Source organism: Aquarana catesbeiana, linkage group LG01 (genome assembly GCF_042186555.1).
Source record: "Aquarana catesbeiana isolate 2022-GZ linkage group LG01, ASM4218655v1, whole genome shotgun sequence".
NCBI lineage: Eukaryota > Metazoa > Chordata > Amphibia > Anura > Ranidae > Aquarana > Aquarana catesbeiana.
Genome location: NC_133324.1, coordinates 955,664,430 through 955,684,999, shown reverse-complemented (window position 1 = coordinate 955,684,999; position 20,570 = coordinate 955,664,430). Strand labels below are relative to the sequence as shown.

At 42.5% G+C, this 20,570-nt stretch overlaps 1 protein-coding gene across 1 annotated transcript in view; it reads left to right on the top strand.

Moving 5' to 3' along the window:
* Positions 1-9,891: 9,891 nt before the first annotated feature.
* LOC141128415 (ribosomal protein S6 kinase 2 beta-like) overlaps positions 9,892-20,570 on the top strand; it is a 36,275-nt gene continuing 25,596 nt past the window's right edge. Inside the window, exon 1 of the mRNA XM_073615702.1 lies at positions 9,892-10,050. Within this exon, the coding sequence (XP_073471803.1) occupies positions 9,892-10,050 (159 nt within the window). The remainder of the gene's footprint in view (positions 10,051-20,570) is intronic.

Below are 20,570 nucleotides of genomic sequence, written 5' to 3'. Positions count from 1 at the left end.
ATTAAGTCGGGGAAGGCTCGGGATTTGAGTTTTAGGCTATTAGGGGGATTTTTGTGTGTTGGGGTAGAATTGGTATTACATTGGTTTGTTTCAGAGAGATCGTTATTAGTATCGGCGTCCTGTGAGCCCACTGCTCCCTCGTCATATAGAAGCATTAGATCACGTAATGCTCGAAATTCAGCCATGGTGAAATATTTGTTCTTTCTGCCAACTCTTTCTCCAACCTCGGCTGTTTCCGATCATGGTCGAAAATATAGCTAAATGTTAGATTTCTGGCAAAGAGGTAGAGGTCTTTTATAGTCTCGTAGATGTTGATGGGTTCCGTGGGGCAGAAACCCAGTCCTAGTTGCAGGACTTGTTCTTCCTCAGGGGATAGTGGATAAGGTGTCAGATTGATAATGTTCAATTTATGGACATTACCGTTTGACTCTGCTGTGTCTAATTGTGAGAAGTGCCTGGGTACGGGGTCTTTTGTACATGAGCGTCCAGGTTCCCTTGTTGGGTTCTGGAGTTGCCTGCACTAAAAAACCCGATTGTGACAAAAGTGTCTGAATATTGGGTTGTAATAGTTTGGGGATTATATTATGTAGAGTGGGTTGTGTAGACCCCTCCGAGGGGGTCTGCAAACCCGTTCTAGGTGCTTGTTGTGTTTTAAGTGTTTTACCGTGCTGTTTACCCCTTTTGGGAAATTTGGTGGGGTGATTTTTGCCGTAAGGGACCTTTTCTGAGGAATACTGGGTGTACGTGAAATCATAGATTGTGTTGTAACCTGTGAGGATAGAGAAGACATAGAAGAATCAGAGTCAGTGTAATCTGTTGCCGCAGCATTTGGAAGTTTACGATTGCGTAATTGTTTTTCTCAAATGTAATTTTCCTGACCATTTGTACGCATATCCTTCCAAGAAGGCTAACTTGTCCTGAAGAAATTTGCCCTGTTTTTTTGTTATAATATCCTTATTAACAGTTTCTAAATGTTCTTTTACCTCCCTCCACTTGTCAGTAAAGGGGGCTGAATCTTTTATATTTGGAAATTTGTTTATCAATCTTTCAAATTTCATCATCCAACATCGTCCAAATATCAAAACATTATCCAAATATCGTACCTGGGGGGTGTCTATAGTATGCCTGTAAAGTGGCGCGTGTTTCCCGTGTTTAGAACAGTCCCTGCACCAAATGTCATTTTTAAAGGAAAAAATCTCATTTAAAACTGCTTGCGGGTTTAATGTAATGTCGGGTCCTGCCAATATGGATGAAAATCAGTGAGACAAACGGCATGGGTACCCCCCAGTCCATTACCAGGCCCTTTGGGTCTTGTATGGATATTAAGGGGAACCCCGCACCCAAATTAAAATAAGGAAAGGTGTGGGGCCACCAGGCCCTATATACTCTGAACAGCAGTATACAGGCGGTGCAAACAAGACAGGGACTGTAGGTTTGTTGTTAAGTAGAATCTGTTTGTAATTTTGAACAGGTACATTTGTGTTTAGCTCCAGCCAAAAAATCTTTTTTAAGCTTTTTGGAAAACATAGGGAAGGGTTATCACCACTGTGACATTTGTTTGTCTGTCCTCCTCTTCAGAAGATTTCACCTCACTTTTTGTCCCAATGACAAATGTTTTTTGAAAATTTGGGGTTTTTTGTGGAACAAGGATTGGAAAGCATCAGTGGAAAGGAGAAATGTTTTTCCCATATTAACTCTTCCAGGAGAGAATTTCCCTTCCTAGGGGTAGATTTCATCTCACTTCCTGTTGTCTCCTTCCGTTTGCAAGTAGGAGTCGTTTGTAAGTTAGATGTTTGAAAGTATATACTCAGCAGAAATTTGGGCCTTAGGTGTTGTTGTAGCCACAACACTGTAAGCCCTCACAGGGCCCTGCTTTGAAATATTAGATAAAGAATTGTAATTACATACCCCTGTTGACCAGGGGCAGAAAAATTGGGCCTTTGGTGCTGGTGGTGGTGCTGGTGCCACAACACTGTAAGTCCTCACTCGCTCTTGGTGGGTGCAGAAATGGACCCTGCTGTAAAACATTAGATCAAGAATTGTAATTACATGCCCCTGTTGAACAAGGGCAGAAAAATTGGGAATTTGGTGGTGGTGTTGGTGCCACAACACTGTAAGTCCTCAGACACTCTAGTTGGAACGCAGGAACGAGCCCTGCTGCAAGGTATTGCATCAAAAATTGTAATTACACGCCCCTGTTAGACAGGGGATGAAAAATTGGGCCTTAGGCACTGGTGCTGGTGCCACAACACTGCAACCCCTCACAGATACTCTAGTTGGAACGCAGAAACGAGCCCTGCTGCAAAGTATTGCATCAAAAATTGTAATTACATGCTCCTGTTAAACAGGGGCTGAAAAATTGGGCCTAAGGCACTGGTGGTGGCGCCCAGAACCAAAAATGTTCTTACAAGCTATCAGCGTGATGATTGAGGAGGAAGAGGATAATTACTCAGGGATAGTCACTCAGCATCAGCATAGGCAGTCTTTGAAGGGATCTGAGATTTCAAAAAAAATTATTCGGTTACATCAGCATCAGGTGCTTGGTAGCTGGTGGTGATCCAAGACTGATTCGTTTTTATGAAGGTCAGTCGATCGACCGAGTCGGTGGACAGACGCACCCTGTGATCGGTTACAAAGCCTCCAGCAGCACTGAATGTGCATTCCGAAAGAACGCTGGATGCAGGACAGGCCAGTAGCTCAATTGCATACTGTGCAAGCTCTGGCCAGTGATCCATCCTCAAGACCCAGTAACCCAGAGGATTTTCGGTGGGAAAGGTGTCCAAGTCAGATCTTGCCCCTAGGTATTCCTGCACCATGTAAAACAGACGATGGTTGCTGGAACCGATCATACCTTGGGGCTGCGGACCAAAAAATTGTCTGAACGCATCGGTCAGATGGCCACCTTCTCCACCGCTCCTTCTTTGACTGACCGAAGCCTCAGCAACACGTTGTCCAGAAACGGGAGTTTGTAACCTCCCAGTCTCTGGGAACGCGTTGCACAGACCTTTCTGCAAGGCCTCCCGAAGATGTTTCATCCTCTGCTCCCTCTGCGGTGGCAAGATAAGATCCGCAACCTTACCCTTGTAACGTGGATCAAGGAGGGTTGCCAGCCAGTATTGGTCCTTCTCCTTGATACCACAAATACGAAGATCCTTACGCAGGCTTTGCAGGATCAGGGAGGCCATGCAGCGTAGGTTTGCTGAGGCATTCGGTCCGGAGTCCTCTGGGTCACTAAGGACGACATGGTCCGCAGCCACCTCCTCCCAGCCACGTACAAGTCCATGTGTTTCTTGGGACTGATCCCTTAAAGACTGCTGCTGAGTGCCAGGCTCCACCTCCATACTGACACAATCCTCCTCCCTCCTCCCTCCTCTTCCTGCCTCTGTGCTGCCTCAAGTGCCCTGTCCATTATTCCACGCAGCGTGTGCTCCAACAGGTGGACAAGGGGGACAGTGTCACTGATGCATGCACTGTCACTGCTCACCATCCTCGTGGCCTCCTCAAATAGTGACAGGACAGTGCATGCATCCCTGATCAAGGCCCACTAGCGTGGGGAAAAAAACCAAGCTCCCCTGACCCTGTCCTGGTGCCATAGTCGCACAGGTACTCATTGATGGCCCTCTGCTGCGTGTGCAGCCGCTGCAGCATGGCCAACGTTGAGTTCCACCTGGTGGGCATGTCACAGATTAGGCGGTTCATGGGCAGGTTAAACTCCTTTTGGAGGTCCGCCAGCCGAGCACTGGGATTATATGACCGGCGGAAACGCACACAGACTTTCCTGGCCTGCCTCAGTACATCCTGTAAGCCCGGGTACCTGCCCAAGAACTGCTGCACCACCAAGTTAAGGACGTGAGCCAAACAGGGCACATGGGTCATTTGTCCCTGTCGGAGGGCAGAGAGGAGGTTGGTGCCTTTGTCCCAAACCACCATTCCTGCCTTAAGTTGGCGTGGCATCAACCACCTCTGAACCTGCCCCTGCAGAGCTGACAGAACCTCTGCTCCAGTGTGGCTCCTGTCCCCCAAGCACACCAGCTCAAGCACCGCATGGCATCTTTTGGCCTGCGTACTTGCGTAGCCCCTTGAACGGCTACGGAGCACCGCTGGTTCCGAGGACAAAGCACAGGAAGAGGCCATGGAGGAAGAAGAAGAGGAGGGGATGGAGGAGAGAGGTGTGTCACAATCATTAGTAGTGGCATTTTGGAGGCGTGGTGGCGGAACAACCTCCAACACTACTGCACCTTGTCCTGCATCCTTCCCAGCTGCCAGCAGAGTTAACCAATGCGCCGTGAAACTTATGTAACGTCCCTATCCATGCCTGCTGGACCATGAGTCAGTGGTAATATGCACCTTACCGCTGACCGCCCTGTCCAGCGAGGCATGGACATTGCTTTCCACATGCCGGTAGAGAGCCTGAATCGCCTTCCGTGAGAAAAAGTGGCATTTGGGTACCTGCCACTGAGGAACCGCACATTCCACAAACTCACGTAAGGGGGCAGAGTCTACCAACTGAAAAGGCAGCAGTTGAAGTGCTAGCAATTTTGCCAAGCTAGCATTCAACCGCTGGGCATGTGGATGGCTGGGAGCAAACTTCTTTCGGCGGTGCAGCAGCTGGGGCAGGGAAATTTGCCTGGTACAATCTGACGTCGGTGTACCAAAAGCAGATTGCCCACAAGTACTTGGCTGTGACACACCTAATTCTACACCTTCATTCCTCTCAGTGCAGGTCTCAGAGAGGACTGAAGGTATAGTGGGGTTGGAGATCTCAGCTGATGAGGAGCAAGGAGAGGTCCTCTTTGTTCTTTGGTGTGGGTCTTTTAGATACGCTTGCCAACGCACTGCATGGCTGGTCAACATATGTCTGATCAAGCGGGAGATGTTTTGGCCACGCGAGATACGCTTGAGACATATGTTGCAAATAGCAGCGGTGCGATCTGATGCACTCGTCTCAAAAAAGCCCACACCAAAGAACTTTTTGAATAACACCCAGAGACTTCAGCATGTGGAGCTTTGGGGTGTGATGCATTCAATGTGCTGCCCTTAGGCTGGCCCCTGGAGGGCATCCTGCCTCATTGGTGATGTGCCTCCTCCTCCTCTATCCTATCAGGCACCCACGTTGAGTCAGTGACCTCATCATCCCCTCCCTCCTCATCACTGGAGCAAACATGGCAGTATGCTGCAGCAGGGGGAGCATGACTGCCAGATTGCTGTCCTTCTTAGGCACCCCCTCTGTCCGTGCTTATGTTACTGCCTTCATCGAGCTCAGTATCATCATCAGAGCCTTCCAAACTCTGGGAATCCTCCTGGAGCATGTACCCAACACTGTGGTCAAACAATTCAAGGGACTCCTCAGGAGGACATGGTGGGGCTAGGGAAGGAGTCACTGATGACATTGAGCCGAGGGAAGAGGCCGCTGCTTTGCCAAAGTACTCTGAGCATGGGTGAGAGAGGATGAGGAGGATGAGGACGGCTTGGTCATCCACTCGACCAAGTCTTCCGCATGTTGCGGCTCAACACGGCCAGCTGCCGAAAAAAAGGCCAAGTGTGTCCCACGGCCATGTGCTGATGAGGATGCGCCGTCTCCACGACCAGCACTAGACACAGAGCCTGCTTGCCCTCTCTTATTGGCTTGTGACTGTTTGCCTCTCCTTCTTGGCCTTCCAGACATACTAATGGCCTGTAGCTGCACTAAGCTGGGATATATATATATATATATATATATATATATATATATATATATATGTATATATGTATATATATATATGTATGTGTGTGTGTGTGTGTGTGTGTGTGTGTGTATATATATATATATATATATATATATATATATATATATATGTACTGATACTGCAGCTAGCAAAATCAACTGCCTGCCTGTAGTATGAGAACACCACCAACCTTCTACAGGTAGCTTTAGTTGAACACTGTGCAGAGCTCGCAAAAAACTAACTTGTAGCTTTTTTAGCTGCCTGCGGTAGTGATAAGATCAGGAAAACACCACCAACCTTCTACAGGTAGCTTTAGCTGAACGCTGTGCAGAGCTCGCAAAAAAATAACTTGTAGTTTTAGCTGAACACTGTGAGCAGGACGCACTGCACTAACTTGTAGCTTTAGATGAACACTTTGCAGAGGTCTCACTACACTAACTTGTAGGTTTAGCTGAACACTGTGAGGAGGACGCACTGCACTAACTTGTAGCTTTAGATGAACACTGTGAGCACTGCACTAACTGTAAATAGTCTAGCTGCCTGACTGTGGTACTAATAGGATCAAAAGAACACCAGCAATTTTCTTCAGGTAGCTGTAAATACTGTAACAAGACAAGCCTGCCTGTCAGTAAGAAGATAACAGGAACGGATCTAGCTAAACTGAATAATAAATATATATATATATATATATATATATATATACACACACAACACCTGGGATGCATATATATATACACAATACACTGTAAGTGCAGCTAACTCACTGATTGTCCTGCCTAATCTATCTAACGCAAATGAAATGACACTGTCTCTCTGTCTATCTATCTCTCTCAACGCCGGAACACACACTACACAGGGCCGCCGTGCAGGCGGCCTTATATAGTGTGGGGCGTGTTCTAAACCCCCTGAGCCATAATGGCTTTGGCCAATTACAGCTCTCTTCCGACGGCGCTGTGATTGGCCAAGCATGCGGGTCATAGTGCATGCTTGGCCAATCATCAGCCAGCAATGCACTGCGATGCCGCAGTGAATTATGGGCCGATACGCGCCACACGAATTTGGCACAAACGGCCCATAACGTTCGGAATTCGGCGAACGACCGAACAGCCAATGTTCGAGTCGAACATGAAGCTCATCCCTACTTCTGTGGCTCTGGAATCATCTCAGACTGAGATCCATAAGTGTTTGTGGTCAAAAGGTAAGACAAGGAGCTGATAGATGATGAAATAGAAACACTGTTCTGTGACGTGTTCAGATGGGAAGCAGATGTTGCCTCAGACTCAACGGAAGAAATCCTTTCAATGGAATCCCCCTCCTCTTGTATTAAAGTGAACTCTGGAGTTTCTTCTTTCCAGCTTTCACCCAGGTAATTCAAGACTTCCAAAGTCTTACTTCTTTTGGTGCAATCAATTGCCAAAAGATCAATAAACATTCTTTGTATCCCAGCAGGAACCTTTTTCCATGTTTCTGGAGGATTAACCTCCTGGAAATCAAGTCAACATACTGTTTATATGTTTCATCATCAAGCATGGCTACCTGCCATGGAAACTCTTCTGTGAGTAGGCAGTAGATGATGACACCAAACACCCACACATCAAGGCTGCCATCTACAACCAGTCCATCTGAAACGGTCAGGTTAAACTCTGGGGCCATGTAGGATTTGCTTCCACACCTTGCTCTAATCACTGTCCCTGTGACCTTATTGAGGCCAAAGTCTGTGATCTTAACACAATAGCAGTCCTGGTCAAACACCAGAGCATTTTCTGGCTTGAGGTCCATGTGTACAAGTCCTTTCTCCGATATGAATTCCAGAGCACTGGAGATCTGCACAGCGCACACCTTTACTGTGTCTTCTGGAGTTCTCACCTAGAACAAGTTCATAAAAATAATAGATGTTAAATACAATAGGGGAGAATATAAGGATAAATAAAGATTCAGTTGAAGCATATTTGTATGGCCATTAAAGTATTGTATTTATTTATTTTAGGCTAGGGGTAGATTTTATTGTTGAAGGTGTCTCCCCCAGGGAAATTTGCGTTGTCTTAATGACATTGGTTACCAAGACATTTAAAGAAAGTGATGGAAAATTCAAATATTCAATATTCATTTTAACTCTATTTAATCCTTTAAAAAATAAATAAAAAAAGAAATGGCCATACCTAAAACTTAATGTACTTACATTTGTAAATATCATGGAGAACGGATCTCCAACAGGTGCCAGTTCCCGGGGAAAGACAAAGTAGTCAATGGTGGATGATATTTTGGTGAGGAGTCAGTAAGAATGAAATGCTGCATTCATGGAGAAAAGACCACTGACTGGTTCTGTCCTTATCCATGACTTTCATTGCCATTCTTTGACCTGTGAAAAAAATGAAATAACTTAGATCAAGAACTAGAAATGTTCAATTGGTAATTTCTGTATGTTTTTAACTTGACAATATCCAACATTTTTATAAGATATGCTCCTCCCATATTGTGAATGTATCATGCACATTTAAAGCTAAACTTCAGCCTTACCAGAACTCATCTATACAGGAACCTCTCCAGATAGAGCCCATGCCATTTCCTGACTAAAGGACATCCAGCATCATTAGCATGGTGTCATCCCCAGGCTGACTGTTCGTACTCCCTGCCTTTTATTCATTGGACTTAACATTACATGTGATCAATATCAATATCTCATTTTGATATTTGCATAACTCCTAAAAAAACAGCCCAATGCTTAGGTCTCCAAATCATTTTTACATCATTATTATTTGAAACAACATTTTCTATTTATAGAGATGTAATGTATAAATTGGGCCATATTTGCTCAGTGCATTTACCTACTATTCTTTATTACGAGTGTTGCACAGTGATTCTACTATAATGCTCCTTTTATTTTAGAGTAAGTCTACAATTAGCAACCTCTTAGAAAAAGCCTTTAGCTTGCAGATCAAATTTACATCCATATACATATTCATAGAGGATACTGAAATGGCAGCTAGATTAATTCACTCACCTGTTTCCTTGTCCTTCACCAAGAATACATTTCCATATCCACCTTTTCAAAGCTCCTCCTTAATGAGGAAGTACTCTTCAAAGTCTGTCCGCTGTAGTCCTTGTGCATAGAAGGAGACCATTTTATTCAGAAGACCTTCCACATTATATGGGATATAAGGGATGCAGGGATTATAGCGGTGCCAAAAAAAACCAACTATACTTGGGTAAAAAACATGAATTTTTATTGAACAAAATATTAAAAGAAGACAAAAAGAAAGTTACATAGACAGGGTGTGCATCAAAATCTAAGACATTTAAAGCCATTTGTAGCGAAATTTTACGAGAATCGGCCTGGAAGTGTGGCGGCCAGTCCCGTGAACAGGTATTTTGAGGGTCCTACATGTTTCGCCAGAAGTGGCTTCCTCAGGGAAAGATGATTATACCTATATCGCTACTATACAATCTATAAAGAGAGATTAACAGACAGTGTATACAGTGTTGCAACTAGAATAGAATCAAAATACATTAAAAGAATTGAAATATAACTGGACAAATTGCTATGTTTGTGAGCTGTCAGACATGAACCTGCGAACACCAACCCAAAATGCAGCCGCAGGTGTCGCAGCGCACATCAGTGCGCCAGCCCACCCTCCACCCACCCACCACAGCCGAGCCACCCACCGGATGAAAAAAATGACTACCTGTAGGTCGCCAAGGACAGGCGCGGAAAGCCTCAGGAGCCGCACCTCAAGCCCAGGGTACAGTAGGCAGCTGCAGGGGGCAAAAAAGAGGACCTGGCAGAGAATATCTACAAAGAAAGGATAGGTGCAGCGTTTTTAGTGGACCCCAAAACCAATTAAGGTCCACAAATCCACGAGTACATATTTGGACTAACATAGTCTCTAGCTAATACTTAGAATATTTTTATAAAAAACTTTTATACAGGACACCGGGACATACTTGATTTATAACTTCTCACACAGCCTCAAACATCTCTGATAAAGAGCTTGACAAATCCATTATTAGATTTCAACGTTTATTACAAAAAGTCCGTATTTATTGGCACAAGGTGTATTTAGAAAAATACGTTGAGCACCAAATTGTCCCCTGGGGACTCAGAATACAAATCTTTCCTAATCTCAAAAAAACTACTGATCCCCTGAAAAAAGCATGGGAAGACAATTTGCAAGCATGCTCCTTCAATATGATTAGCATGCTGTGTCAAGAATATGAGAAGGAACTGGATTTACTTGATACCTCAATAAATGAATGGCTTTCGGACCGTGCTGCTGATATGTCTTCCTCAAGGTTCACCCAGAGGGACAAGGACCTCCGGGCCCACCTTGAGGAATACACGGTAGAGGTAATTTAATGCTAAGGAAAACAAATTTTTACGTGACAAACTCGCCCATACTAATGGCTACGCCTATAGATGGGACGGGAATGCTCCCAAAAAATCTACCACTAAACCTAGCTCTGAGAATGTACCTAGAAATAACAATGAAGCACCTAATGTTTTCTCCACTTCATTCTCTTCTAGCTCGTCCACCACATATCATGATCTTTCACAAGACAGAATCCCCAAAAAAAGGAAGGGAGAGCTACCCACTACTTCCACGGACTCTATCAGACGCACCTTTGGAGCCACCAATAATATCAAGCCTACGTTAGCTCGACCGAAAACCACTAGCACTTCTACTCCGCTCACACGAGCACTACCACGACCACCACTTACTACCACTCATTCTGCGCACCCGGCACTCACTACAGCGACTTCAGTACCTCTCGCTCTCCCTGCTCCCATTGGAAGACGGGTAAGTGAACCGAATCTTACCACTATGTTTCCCACCGCCTCACAATCCACTGACCCCAAGATAGCTCCCACCCCCACGCACAGCTGTCCACCCCCCCCCCAACTGTCCACTTCACCGCTGTCCGGTACTCAGGGGGATAAGGGTCAGATAACAGGAACATGCTGCCATTTATATTTTCAAGAAAGCTGAGAAAATTTGGCCACATGTGATGATGTTTTAGACGTGCCATCAGTCACCAATTCTTGTTTACCCATTGTCTACCTCTGCACCAAATATGTAAGGAAAATTAATTATCAAACATAATTAGTGCCTCTGACATGTTGTCCTCCTTTGGCTCTGGCTCATCAACTCAGACTGAGATCCAGAAGTGTTTGTGTTCAAAAGGGAAGAAGACATGGATGCTGAGAAACACAGCTCTGTGACGTGTCCAGGCAAGAAGCCAATGATCCCTCAGACTGTGCAGACAAATTCCTTTCAATGGGATCTTCTTTCCAGCTTTCACTTGTGTATTTGAGGACTTTGGTACTTTGACTTCTTTTGGTGTGATCAATTGCCAAAAGCTCAATAAACATCCTTTTGTATCCCAGTGGGATGCTTTTTCCATGCTTCAGGAAGGGTTATCCATCTTGAAATTGTTTTGCCAGTCAACCAAACGTTTATATCCTTCATCATCAAGGATGGCCATCTGCCATGAAAACTCCTCTGTAAGTAGGCAGCAAAGGATGACACCAAACGCCCACACATCGAGGATGTCATCTACAACCAGTCCACCTGAAATGGTCACGCCATGCATTTCTGGGGCCATGTAGGATTTGCTGCAACACCTGGATGTTATCACTGTCCCTCTGACCTTAGCAAGGCCAATTTCTGTGATCTTCACACACTGGTATTCCTTGTCAAATACCAAAACATTTTCTGTCTTCAAATTCATGTACAAGTCCTTTCTCTGCTATGAATTTGAGGGCATTGGGAATCTGAACAGCACATCTCTTTATCACGTCTTCGGGAATTCCTACCTAAAAACACAAAGTTGTAAGTATCATGTAGAGGGGAGAGGAGTGTGGGGATTATAGCGGTGCCAAAAATACGCAATTGTACTTAAGTAAAAAACATGAATATTTTATTAGCAAAATTGTTAAAAGGAAAAAAATGAAATTCACATAAACAAGGTGTGCATCACAACTAGGACATTTAAAAACATTTGTAGCGTAATTTTACGAGAATCGGCCTAGAAAATTTGGCGGCCAGTTCCGTAGACAGGTATTTGAGGGTACTACATGTTTCGCCAGAGGTGGCTTCTTCAGGGACAGATGTTTATACCTATAGCGCTACTATACAATCTATAAAGAGAAATTGACAATCAGAACAATATATACAATATTCCACCTAAGATTAAGTCAAAAATGCATAAAGTAGAATTAAGGTATGAATAGACAATTTATTATGTTTGCGAGCTGTCAGACATGAACCCACGAGCACCAACCCATCAGATGCCGGGCCCCCCCTTTTTTTCACTCCTCCGCCTGGCTCATAGAGCACCCCCCACTTCTGACTTCCATTAGCTGGAGCGCAGGAATGAGCCCTGCTGCAGAGTATTTTTGAGGGGTTGCAGTGTTGTGGCACCAGTGCCCAAGGCCCAAATTTTCAGCCCCTGTTTAACAGGGGCATATAATTACAATGTTTGATGCAATACTTTGCAGCAGGGCTCATTCCTTCGCTCCAACTATAGCATCTGTGAGGGGTTGCAGTGTTGTGGCACCAGTGCCTAGGGCCCAATTTTTCTGCCCCTGTTCAACAGGGACATGTAATTACAATTCATGATCTAATATTTCACAGCAGGGCCCATTCCTGCACCCACCAAGAATAACTGTGAGGGCTTACAGTGTTGTGGCAACACCAACACCTAAGGCCCCAATTCCTGCAGCGTATATAGGGCAGGCCCCTACTTTCAAACATCCAACTTACAAATGACTCCTACTTGCAAACGGAAGGAGACAACAGGAAGTGAGATGAAATCTACCCCTAGGAAGGGATTCTCCTGTAAGAATTAATATGTGAAAAATGTGTCTACTCTTCACTGATGCTTTATCACCAATCCTTGTTTCACTAAAAACCCCAAATTTTCAAAAAACAATTGGTCATTGGGACAGAAAGTGAGGTGAAATCTTCTGAAGAGCACAGACAGCAAAACAAATGTTACAACAGTGGTAACCCTTCCCTATGCTTTCCAAAAAGCTTTTGGCTGGAGCTACACTTTAAAAGTGTACCGGTTCAAAATTACAAATAGATTTTACTTAACAAACCTACAGTCCCTGACTTGTTTGCGCCGCCTGTATACTGCTGTTCAGAGTATATAGGGCCCGGGGGGGGGGGGGCTGGTAATGGGCTGGGGGGGGTTCTCAATAAATTTTCATCCGTATTGCCGGAACCAGACATGACATTAATGCCGCAAGCAGTTTTAAATGACTTTTATTCCTTTAAAAATGACATTTTGTGCAGGGACTGTTCTAAGCACGGGAAACACGTGCCACTTTATAGGCATACTATAGACACACCCCAGGTACGTTATTTAAAGGAATATGCCACTTTTTTTTTTTTTCACTTTAAGCATCATTAAAATCACTGCTCTCGATAAAATGGACGTTTTTTAAAACTTTTTTTTGCATTGATACATGTCCCCTGGGGCAGGACCCGGGTCCCCAAACCTTTTAGGACAATAACTTGCATATTAGCCTTAAAAATTAGCACTTTTGATTTTGAACGTTCGAGTCCCATAGACTTTAATGGGGTTCTAAAATTTGTGCAAACTTTCCCTCCGTTCGCAGGTTCTGGACCGAAAGAGGTCCCGGTGTGAACAAAACCGGGGGGGTGTTCGGCTCATCCCTAGTCAGTACGCTACAAGGGAGGACTGCTATGGATACAAGTTATAACTGTAGTAGTAGTAGTAATACCCATCATGTTATCAGATGTCCTACACGGTTTTAGCATTAGATAGTCTCTGGGATTGGTGACTCCATTAGGTATACAGGGTCAATGTCAGTCTGTATCAGAATTCTGAGAAGAATTAAATCTACACTGCTAAGACAGATCAGAAAATGACTCTCATACTGCACAGAGGGGGATCGTTGACCAGTGATGATCCTGAGGTCTGACTTCAGACCTTCTATATTGGAAACTTCACAGTTTAGTTTCCTTCAGAACCTCCCTATAGGGCCCCCTCCTATCCCAGGGCCCCATAGCAGGCACATAAGGGGTTTAGTTACTAAAGGTAAATCCACTTTGCACTGCAAGTACAATTGGAAGTGCAGTTGTTGTAGATCTGAGGGGGACATGCAAGAGAAATAAAAAAAATAGCATTTTTTCTTGCACATCAATGGATGATAAAATCAGCAGAGCTTCCCCTTATTTCAGAGCTTCCCAACAGATCTACAGTAACTGCACTTACAAGTGCACTTGTAGTGCAAAGTGGATTTGCCTTTAGTAAATGAACCCCACAGACTGCTTTTGGCTATGATTACACCACTGGCCTCCATATTACCATATGAATGGTACAAGTCAGTCTCTGGGGGGATGGTCACTTTCACCCTGTAAAAAGTGTTTTTCTTTTCTCTAAGTAGATTAAAAGTGTCCAAGTTTTAAATTTATAATTGGATTCTTCATCATCTTTGCTTAAATTGTTGACATTTTTTTTTCATTTACACATTTGTAGCAAACTGTGTGTGCATGCCTACAGAGCAATGCTACAATGTAGACCTCTATTTCATTATTAATAAAATAAATCAAATTACGTTTCAGATATTGTTTCTTCACTTGAACTTCTTAACTTATTTAGGATTTTACTACCAAAAATAAAGGGAAAAGTTCATATTTGATCAAATTTAAGAGTCTATTTGTTGGCAAGTTTTTCCGGACATTCGTTCGTCTGTATTATATGGCATTTGTTTTCAGAGGATTCTCTTGGAAAATGTACCACATGAGCAAATCCTGTTTTCAAAAAAGGTAAAAATGAATCTTCAACATACAATATACAGTATAAGGATTTCAGAAACAAATGTGCCCTTCACATTGAAATTTAAGGAGGATTCACCTTAGTCATCCAACAAAAAGGAATCGCCCATCATTTTCAATCAAGAGTCACTTTTCAGAAGTGGCATAGAATATAATAGAGAGATTCCTGGAACATACAAGATTCACCTATCAAATTTAATTTCCAAGATTTGCCCACTTGCCGCATTACACATAGGATGAATTCTCTTTGAAAATAAATGCAGTAAAATACAGATAAAGATCCTTTATAAATAGACCACTTTGTGATTAAAGTTGGACTCCGGGAAAATATAAAGCAGACCCCCCCCAATCCACCACCAACACTAATGAAATGTATTTAGTATAATAAGTTTACTTTCTTGTAGTAACAAGCTTTTTCTTTAATGGTCTTACACTCTGCCATTGGTCAGTCCTGCCCATGGGTCTTCTCCCACACCGCCATTCTATAAAGGATATCATTGGTGGCCAACATCCTCTTCCTAATTCCCTGTGTCGGTACATCGATGACGTGTTTTATAAAACATTCATGATTTGAATCAAATTATTTCTATCTAATAACACAATAAAATTAATTACTGTTTCTAATAATATAGATGGAGAAAGTTTGATTTCATACTAGTGCACCATTTTCTGCTGATTTTGATTTTATTTTAATTTTTTGGGTTTAACACCATTTTAAATATAATAATCCTTACAGACTTTGTAATGTGGGGGCTGCATTAGTAGTGTTTTAATAAAAGCTGAATTTCATTGTGCATTGAGAGACCCTACATCCCAAAAGTGAATATTATTACAACTAATTAAATCCCCCCCCACACACAAGACTATTATTTATTGGGAAGGTTTTTCACTTGATGCTAAAAGGTGCCAAGTAGTTTTGCCCCTCCCTGTACTGAGATAATCATGTAAATTTTGCATTCCTTAAGTGCCACAGTTGGGCGCCACTAGTCCAAACAATGGAGGTTGGCTTCCATAGACATGGTTATTATGATGGAAACAGTATCGCAGCCACACCTCAGCCCGGGTATTCTACCTCCTCTTTAGGATATCAATTTCATTAAGAATGCACAGGAGTGAGACATAACATTTTATAATAACAATGTTAACTTCCCTGAATAGTTTGAGCCTACACCCAAAAAACAATAGACAAGGGGGCACAGGGAATAATAGTGATGGGATACAGTGTGTACAAGAAACAATAGTACAGGTGGAACCCCCAGGAAAGACATTAGCATAGCACTGCCAATGTTAACTGTTCCTATTGACTACCACACCCAATACAACACACACTGTTAGAAGGAGTACTACACCTCAAATTCAATCTCAACTAATAAGAAATAAAGATTTATTGATTTTTTTTTTTTAAATATGTTATATCTAGCATACTTTAACTGATTCACTGGCCACACATACAAAGCCTATACCTTAGAACATTTGTAACAATGCAAAGAAAGACCAAAACTCTTATCTACTTGTGACAGTTGGAAGTCACTTCTATAAATGTCCACTTCTCCAGAAATAACAATGCTTAAAATATTTAAATTCCCTCAAAAACTAATCCTGTAACTCCTAGTTTCAATTGCCTGCAAAATACAATGGATTTAGGTGAGACAAAATCTAAATATTAATGAAAAATGTTACTGTTAGTTTTTTTTTTTTTTTTTTTTTTTTAAGCCTCAAGTACAAGCTTTTTCTGCCTCTTTATATTAAAAAAAATCGTTCTGTGTCTTTTTTTGCCATCAATAAAAAACACAAAACCAAGATACTGAAGTAAGTCGAGCAAAAAAGAAACAAAACAAATTATTCTATAATTTTCCCACTCAGTATAACCTCCCCGTTTTAAATGAAACTATTATCCAATATACTCTTTAATATTTAGATATCCTGTATAATAGAAAAGTGGTGATGGTTTAGTCTCCCCCTTTGAGTGATTCTAACACCCACTAACTAAACACAATATACATATTTTATCTGCTGTGCTAAAAACTCTCAGCCTAGTATCCTGACAAAGTGGCCATTAATTATGTTACCCAAAAAATCGATAAACTTCACCAAATTATATCACTAGAGATATCAGATCTCAGAGAGAATTCATAGTCTAAATCTAGCCATAGAAGTGTATAATTTTGAAAAAAAAAAATAATAATTGGGAAACAAATGTTCTAAGAAAGTTCATTTGTTTTTCTAATGATTAAGTGGGGAACTTTAGGGTTCCATGGAGATCTGGTTGAGAGGTTGATCTAGACAAATTGTCTTCTCTTGGGAGCTAAAATATTCTGTCAGTAAAGGAAGGGCTAGTTTTGGCCAATTGAGAAATGTATCATTGGCTTCCCATTTATAATACTAAGATTAAGGTTTCCGTTAAAAAAAAGTATTGAAGAAATGATCAGGATGTTTGGAGATATCTAAAAAAAAAAAAAAAAAAGCCCAGACATGGCAGCTCCAATATTTCTATCCTGACGTTCTTTTAATTCTAATTCAAATTTTTTTTTCTGTGGATTACATTTTATAATCATTTATTTTGTTATATTTTCAATTAAGTCTTTTTTTTAAACTAAACCCATGGGCATACAATGTTAGTGGGAATAAGACCTAATAATAGAAAAATATAATAGAACCATCAAGAAAAAACTGCCAACTTAAAAAATAAAACATTAATTGTCTGGTTAGTACTCCAATCTTGTATTTTTCTATTAGGGCTAGAATCATATTTCCCATTTTATGGTTAATATGGTGGAAAGATTCATTTTTAAAACGTAAAGTTTCAAAGTATTTGGGTTTTAGTATATTTAATCCAATCACCTATTTTCTAGAAAATCTGTTTATATGCAAATCGGCAAAAACAATCCGAGGCTGTTCACACAACATTTCCATTTGAAGTCAGCCAATAAAAAGCCTTCATTCTTTGTCTTCCCCGCCCATCTCCCTTGTAAAAAGGGGCCTCTCCCACTGATCAGTGATTCTACTTTCAGAGATTCTGGTATCTGGAGACTCATCTGTTACAGCACAGCTGGAATTTTGGTGACGTTGTCCGGAGCTGATCTGCAGTGGAACTGAATACCGAAACTGATTTGATATTTTCACAGCTGAATCCTCCAACATTTTAAGGTAAGGTCACTTCCATCTAACAATCAATGGAACTTTATTATTTAATGAACAATCTGATAACACTGTGGAGGTTTATCTAATAAATATATAAAAACCTATATATGGACAACTGATAAAAGGGACAATGGGTGGAGGTTCAGTTCAGGATAATATGTAAGACAATGTATACAGAAGATTGGATAGCCATTGGATGCTTGCCATGATCAGTCTGAAAGTTGTTCATAATACAGGATATGTAATAAACGTTGGGGCAGTAATGTGTGCGATGTAATACAAAGTGAAATACATGTTTGGGTAGCCCAGTAATGTATAGTATAACTGTATATATAAATCTCCTATTACAAGTATATTTCAATCTGTACAAAAACACAATTGACTGAAAAGTGTTGAATTCTTTGCTATGAAAGATTTCCTCTCACCAAAACCAGAGTACTACATAATGATCTCACTGAGCATTCCCTTCAATTCATGTCATGAAGTCTTTTTGACTTTGTTCTCAGTCTGCTGAAAACATAAAGATGACATTGAGCAGGAAAATGCCTTGAAAATGTTTTTTAAGGTTCCTGAAAAGGGTTTTTTGCATACAGACATATTTTATTTAGCAGGGCTTTACATTTGGTGGTCTTGTATATGAATTGTCTGTTTTTTTTATCTTTAAGATCTACATTTCTTGTTCAATGTTTTTATTGAAATTATCAGGAATATGACAGTATGTATACAAACATTCAAATGGGACAAGTACATTATGAACATTTAATAAAAGAAATCATGTACAATTGGTTGAACTTGAACAAAACAACCAATAATGGATTGATACAGTTAGATCTCAAAAAGACTAGAACAGAGGGACTCCGATAGTCCATAAGAAATGTTGAATATTCCTCCGGGCCAATCTAATCAGTTGTGCCAAAGGCTCTTTGAGTAAGGCGAAGAGCAGCGGGGAAAGGGGGCACCCCTGCCTAGTGCCTCTCCCAATATTGATCATCGCTGATTTGTAGCCTGCATATTTGATGTAGGCCCGTGGGTTGTTATATAGGGAGGAGACCCAGGTCAGGAAGTGGTTCCCAAAACCCCCATTGCTGAAGAGTGTATTGTAGATATGGCCAGGTTACAGAGTCAAACGCTTTCCTGATGTCAAGGGATAGGCATGCTGGGATACGTGTAGTTTTAGCTGCATGGGAGAGCAGGACATTGTCGCCAGCTTGACGTGTTGGCATAAAGCCTGTTTTGATCACGGTTAATTAAGCGGTCTATAACGGTGTTCAGTCGGGTCACAATAATCTTGGCTAACAACTTGAGTAGAGGAGAGAGATGGGACGATAAATGGTCCACAAGGAAAGATCTGATTTAGGTTTGGGTAGCATAGAAATTCTAGAGGTCAGTGGTTTTAGAGGATAGGTTATAGAGGTTAGTGTTTCAGTTCTAAACGAGTGCCTGTCTAAGGCTCCATTCACACTAGCGCGTTTTTTGATGCATTTTGCAGAAATGCATGGGAATTTCTTTCTCGAACATCACGGGACACAGAGCCACAGTAATTACTGATGGGTTATATAGGTATCACTGGTGATTGGACACTGGCACACCCTATCAGGAAGTTCAACCCCTTATATAATCCCTCCCCCTTGCAGGGATACCTCAGTTTTTTCGCCAGTGTCTTAGGTGATGGACGTGTAAAGATGTCCTGTGCTGAGCTCCAAAGGGAATATCCTAAGATCCTATACTGGGGCAAGCCAGGCGAACCGGATCCATTCAAAGTGTCTTTTCATGGCCGAATTGAATGGTACCCGGGCCTCGTGTCCGAAGAAACGAGGTTTTACCCGTAATGCTTCTCTTTTTAGAGAGCTGGACCCCGCAGATCAGAAAATGGCTTTAAACTTCCTAATTTCTGGCGAGGTGCTTTACGGTCCCAGAACTGTTGGATCCCCCTACTGATGGGGGCCCCAGTCTCTGACGTTTTTTTCAAACGGAGCCCACCGTGAGAGGTGAAGATTGGGTCTGTGTAAACAGCACCCTGCGGCTGGATAAGGTAAGAGGAGATTCCACAGAATTTTTGAGTTCTAGTGGCTTTTCTCCTTTAAGGTAAATGCATGCTATGCCTATTGTGACCACCGGGGGCTGCCAAGAGCACAAACCTACACATGCTGCAGCTGGCCTGAGTAGGTGTTTAGACTCCCACTCAGGCCAGCTGCAGGCTATTAAAGGCACTCTGTACAGGTGCACTCAGCCTTCTGAGAGACACAGAGCTGACGGTCGCATGTAAGGTGGGACACAGGCATTCTCCTAGGCAGCATTTACTGAAGTAACACCAGACTGAGCATTGGGTAGCAAGGCTTTTAGCCAGACTACATCGCTCAGCGGACAGTGTTCATTTGTATACCTCACACCTTGTTGCTTTGCACTATGGGTAGAAGAGGTTCAAGCACCCCAGGAACCAGAGACACTAGGGGATCTCGTTCAGGTTCTGAGGGCCCCCTGTCGGCAGCATCCTTCCCCCCTAAAGATGGGCCAGGGACGGCTAGCCAGGGAGAGCCATCGGGGTCAGGGGCTACACCTGCTTCTGGCACTTCAGCCCCTGTATATATTACACAAGAGGTTTTTTCCTCAACCATTAATGGTCTAGAGGAAAGATTAATGGCCGTGATTACGTCTTCACTCAGTGGAAGAAAACGCACTAGGCTTTCCTCTGTTCCCCAAGACCCTCAGACAGAGGAGCTCTGGGATAAAGGAGATGAATCCCTTTCAGAGGATCGGGATGGGATGGATGATTCCTCTTCGGAGGATTCAGGTGGAGAGGGACCCTCTGCGACTTCCCAAGAGGAGAAAGTCTTAGTGCAGATCCTCACTGGATTGGTCCGCTCCACATTTAAGTTGCCCATACCTGAAACTGCTAAAGAATCCTCTTCTGCTTTGGGGT